The sequence below is a fragment of the Castanea sativa genome, chromosome 7 (assembly GCF_040712315.1).
Source record: "Castanea sativa cultivar Marrone di Chiusa Pesio chromosome 7, ASM4071231v1".
Lineage (NCBI taxonomy): Eukaryota > Viridiplantae > Streptophyta > Magnoliopsida > Fagales > Fagaceae > Castanea > Castanea sativa.
Genome location: NC_134019.1, coordinates 38719704 through 38723962, shown reverse-complemented (window position 1 = coordinate 38723962; position 4259 = coordinate 38719704). Strand labels below are relative to the sequence as shown.

The following is a 4259-nucleotide window of genomic DNA, read 5'->3' as shown; positions in this document are numbered from 1 at the left end:
ATTACATAAGGACTTAAGCAACAAATGGGGAGCTAAGATCATATGACAGAGGAGATCATTTTGTACAAGAAAATTTAGATCAACAAGTCTTGAGTGAGTCTGCCAATCCAAAGCCTTCCTTGTGTTGAAGGTCTTGATCATATCTATGCTATCAGTTAGGAATAAGACACTATGAAACCCATGATATTTAGCAGTAAGACAGGCATCCACCACAACTTCCAGCAAAATCACAGATGTTGTTCCAGTTAGACTACTATTCATAGCAAAAAACACACAATCTCCCCAGATGTTGACAGCTTCAAAAACAAAAGCACTCCTATCCCTTTTCTTATCTCTGAACCCAGTGATTTTGAAAATTAATTGCCAAGGTCTTGCAGCGGATTGGATCGGAGTTGTTGATTTTCTTAAGGGCAAGTGTGAGTTGTATTGTTCTAAGAACGCATCCTTGTACTTGCAAGATAGAGATTGCACCATGAGAGTTAGTTGCGTAGGATTAGGAGAAATACCCTCATGAACAATTTTGTTCATGTGATTCCAAATAGCCCACAGGGTTATGAATAATGCTGCAGATAGTTCATAGCAGTAGGATCCTTGCTGCTGTGAATATTGATAACCCCAGTTAGCCATTGCTGAACTGAAATGTTGCTGAAGTCAGAATAGTAGATGGCCAAAGTGGTGCCATGCCAGCAGGCCCTAAAGAAGGGGCAAAGAAGAAATAAATGCGTGCTAGTCTCCTCATGTTCATTACAGAAAGGGCAATTGGACTTAACTGAAATTCCTCTTTGCTTTAAATTGTAAAAATTAGGTAAACTGTCAAGTAGTAATTTTCACACAAAGGTGTTTATTTTCAAAGGTGTTTTCACTTTCCAAAGTTTGGACCAAACCACTTGGTTGGGATGATTGTGATTAGCAGGCTGCAAGTGTTCTGAAATAAGTATCTCATAGGCCTTTTTAACTTTATACTTTCCATCAGTAGAGTGCTTCCAAACCAATTTGTCATGGACAGCATTTGTTTTAGAAATGAGAAGTTGAAAGATTTGTCTAGCCAGAAGGGGGAGGGGGGGGGGGGGAAGGGCTCTAACCAAGTCAAAATTCCAAGAGGCAGAGGTGTGGTTCATTAAGTCTCCTACAGTGCTAGTAGGGAGTCTATTGTCCTGCAAGTTAAGGGAAGGCCATTGAACCCAGTCTTTATGATTGAGAGGGATGTTGTATCCATCACCAATCCATCATCTTCCTTCCCTCAAAGCTGGGCAGTCCTGTTTAATGATGTTATTCCAATACCATAAATAGTGAGGTTTAGGGTAACATGCTTGGATTGGACCTCTAGAAAAATATTTTGCTTTGTAAATCTTGGCTAGAAGGGACCGGGGGTTTTGGTGTATTTTCCAAAACTACTTGGTGAGCATAGCTTGATTCATGGATTTAAAGGTTTTTTAGACCAAGCCCCCCTAACCTCTTAGGTTAACAGATTCTATCCCACTTGATGAGGTGCAGTTTCCTTTCCCCAATCTCATGCCCCCACCAAAAAGCTCTTGTAACAGCATCCATCTTATTACAAATGGTATCAGATACTCTGAAATAGGAAAAGGCATAAAGGGGAAGAGATTGGAGAACAGAAGAAATGAGTGTTGTTCTACAAGCTTGGGATAAAAGCCTAGCCTTCCAACCTTGAAGTCTAGATTGAAGCTTATCAACCAAAAATTGGAAGTCGGCACATCTATTGCGCCTCATCTTGAAGTTCATGCCAACGTATTTAGTGGGATTCTGTACCAGGTTAACATGAAGGGTTGTAGCAAGTGTTTCTTGGTCCACAGGGGCCATATTTGGAGAGCAATATAAATCAAATTTTTCCAAATTAATTTTCTGACCAGAGATAGAGCAAAACCAGTCCAAAATAGCAAGCAATTTGGTAACTGACTTGTTATCCTTTTTGAAAAAAAGAAGAGATTCATCCACAAAAAGAAGGTGTGTAAAGGAGAGACCATTCCTACCAACCTTCACACCTTGTAATTGATTCTGACTTTCAGCTTGTAGCAAGGCAACGGAAAGGATATTTGCACAAAATAGGAATAAATAGAGAGAAAGAGGATTCCTTTGCCTTAATCCTTGGGAAGGTTTAAAAGAAGATGTCAAATTTCCATTAATAAGCAAAGTATAGCTCACAAACACATTCCATTATCCAGCGAATCCATCTATCCTCAAACTTCATAACAGTTAGTATAGCCTTTAGAGAAGTCCAGTTAACCCTATCATAGGCTTTAATCATATCAATTTTTAGAACTCCAAAGCCAGCTCGCCTTCCTTTTTTCTTCCTAATAACATTAAGAATCTCATGAGCTAAAAGGATGTTATCAGTAATGTTTCGGCCTCTAATGAATGCATTTTGATAGGGTGTTATTAGCCTGTCCATGAGAGGTTTAAGTCTATTTACTAAGAATTTGGAAATGACTTTGTAAATAGCATTACAAAGATTAATGGATCTAAAGTGAGAGACTTCATCAGGGAAAGGGACCTTAGGGACAAGAGTGATGAAGGTATGGTAAAGAGGTTTAAAAAGAGAACTTGAGTGGGAGAAAGCTTGAACAGTGTTAATGACATCCCACTTTACAATGTTCCAAAAGTCTTAAAAGAAAAAAGCAGGAAGACCATCAGGTCCAGGTGCTTTATGAGAGCCAAGTTGGAAAACAGTGTTTTCAATTTCAGTAGATGTAATGGGAGCATTAAGAAGGCTTCTATGCTGATCAGAAAGAGAGGGGATAGGTAAGGACTGTAGGTCTTGAACAATATCCAGAAGATTGACCTGAGTATTGTTGTCAAAACAATTTTTGAAAAGCCCAACCAAAATACTTTCAATTTCCATCAGATTATCTGTGGTATTTCTAGCAGGATCCTTTATCTGTAAAATCCTGTTTCTGGCTTTTCTTTGCTTGACAACAGTCTGAAAATATTTGGTGTTCCTGTCTCCTTGTAATATCCACTTAGCTCTAGCCTTTTGTGCCCACATTAGTTCTTTCTTATTCATTAGATCTTCCAGTTCACATCTGAGTTGTCTATCCTTCCTAACATCCTCAATAGAACCTAAGGAATCTTGAAGTTGCTGCAACTGAGCCTGTTTAAGCTTAATATCCCTCCCTACCTTCCCAAACACAAATTTGTTCCATTGAACTGCAATTTTCTTAACATTTAAGATTTTACACCTTAACTGAGCAGCTCTAGATCCTGTTAAATTGGCAGACCATGCTTGTTGAATCATACTCTTACAATTGGGGTGAGTAGTCAACATAAATTCAAATCTGAAGGGTCTGGGTCTAAAGGGGGTTTGGAGTTCAAAGTCCAAAAGGATTGGTCCATGATCTGATCTAATTATTGGAAGGTTTCTAAGGGAGTAAAGAAGGTACCTATTGACCCACTCCAAAGTAGCAAAAGCCCTATCAAGTCTCTCCATAACAAACTCATTCTCCTCTCTGTTGTTCATCCAAGTGTATTTCTGCCCTGTAGCTGCCAGATCACATAATTGAAGATTGGATATGACTTCTTGAAAGAGCCTTGCACCCACAATACTGCCTGGTGAAAAAGAAAACTTTTCCTCATTGCTTAAGACCTAGTTAAAGTCCCCTATACAAAGCCAGCTAGGATGGGCAGAAGCTTTGAGGGAGGAAAGTTGTTACCAAACCTCCTCCCTTCTAGCATGTTCAGGGAGACCATAAACAAAAGTAATAGAAACAGGGACACCCTTATTATCCAAAAGGTCAATGTGAATTAGATGGTTAGATACAAAATTAATCCTAAGATTAGGTCTATGCATCCAAGCTAACACCAGACCCCCCACTATAACCCATTCTAGGAACTTCCCATCCATCTGAGAAACCACATCTAGTCCATACATCTTTACCTTTGCCTTCTACTAATTTAGTTTCCATAAGAAACATCAAATCAGGTTTGAACTCATGGGTTTCTTGTTGGCATTGTAGAATTGCAGAGGGTTTGCCCAAACCTTTGCAATTCTAGCTCAGGATCCTCATGGCTGCTGGGGAAGCTTATTAGGGTTAGCTTCCCAGCACCCTTTTGGATAGATTGGAGCTTCCACATTAGTATGACAAACAGAATCAATAGTATCAGATGGAGATTCAACGGAGACAAGATTGGTACCTTCCTTTGAGAAAAATCCACAGAGAAGTTTCTAGCGGATGTTCCTCCCTAGCCGCCCAAATTCAGTCCTGAATCTCTTCTTTGTAGGCACTTGACTGCTATCCAAGACT

At 39.5% G+C, this 4259-nt stretch overlaps 1 protein-coding gene across 1 annotated transcript; it reads right to left on the bottom strand.

Annotated features, from left to right (window-relative positions):
• Nucleotides 1-2623: 2623 nt before the first annotated feature.
• LOC142644424 (uncharacterized) lies at nt 2624-3886 on the bottom strand. The gene is made up of 2 exons (XM_075819043.1): nt 3669-3886; nt 2624-3560 (listed from the first exon to the last, which is right to left on the bottom strand). The coding sequence occupies exons 1-2, from the start codon at nt 3884-3886 to the stop codon at nt 2624-2626; spliced, it is 1155 nt and encodes a 384-aa protein (XP_075675158.1).
• Nucleotides 3887-4259: the final 373 nt, after the last annotated feature.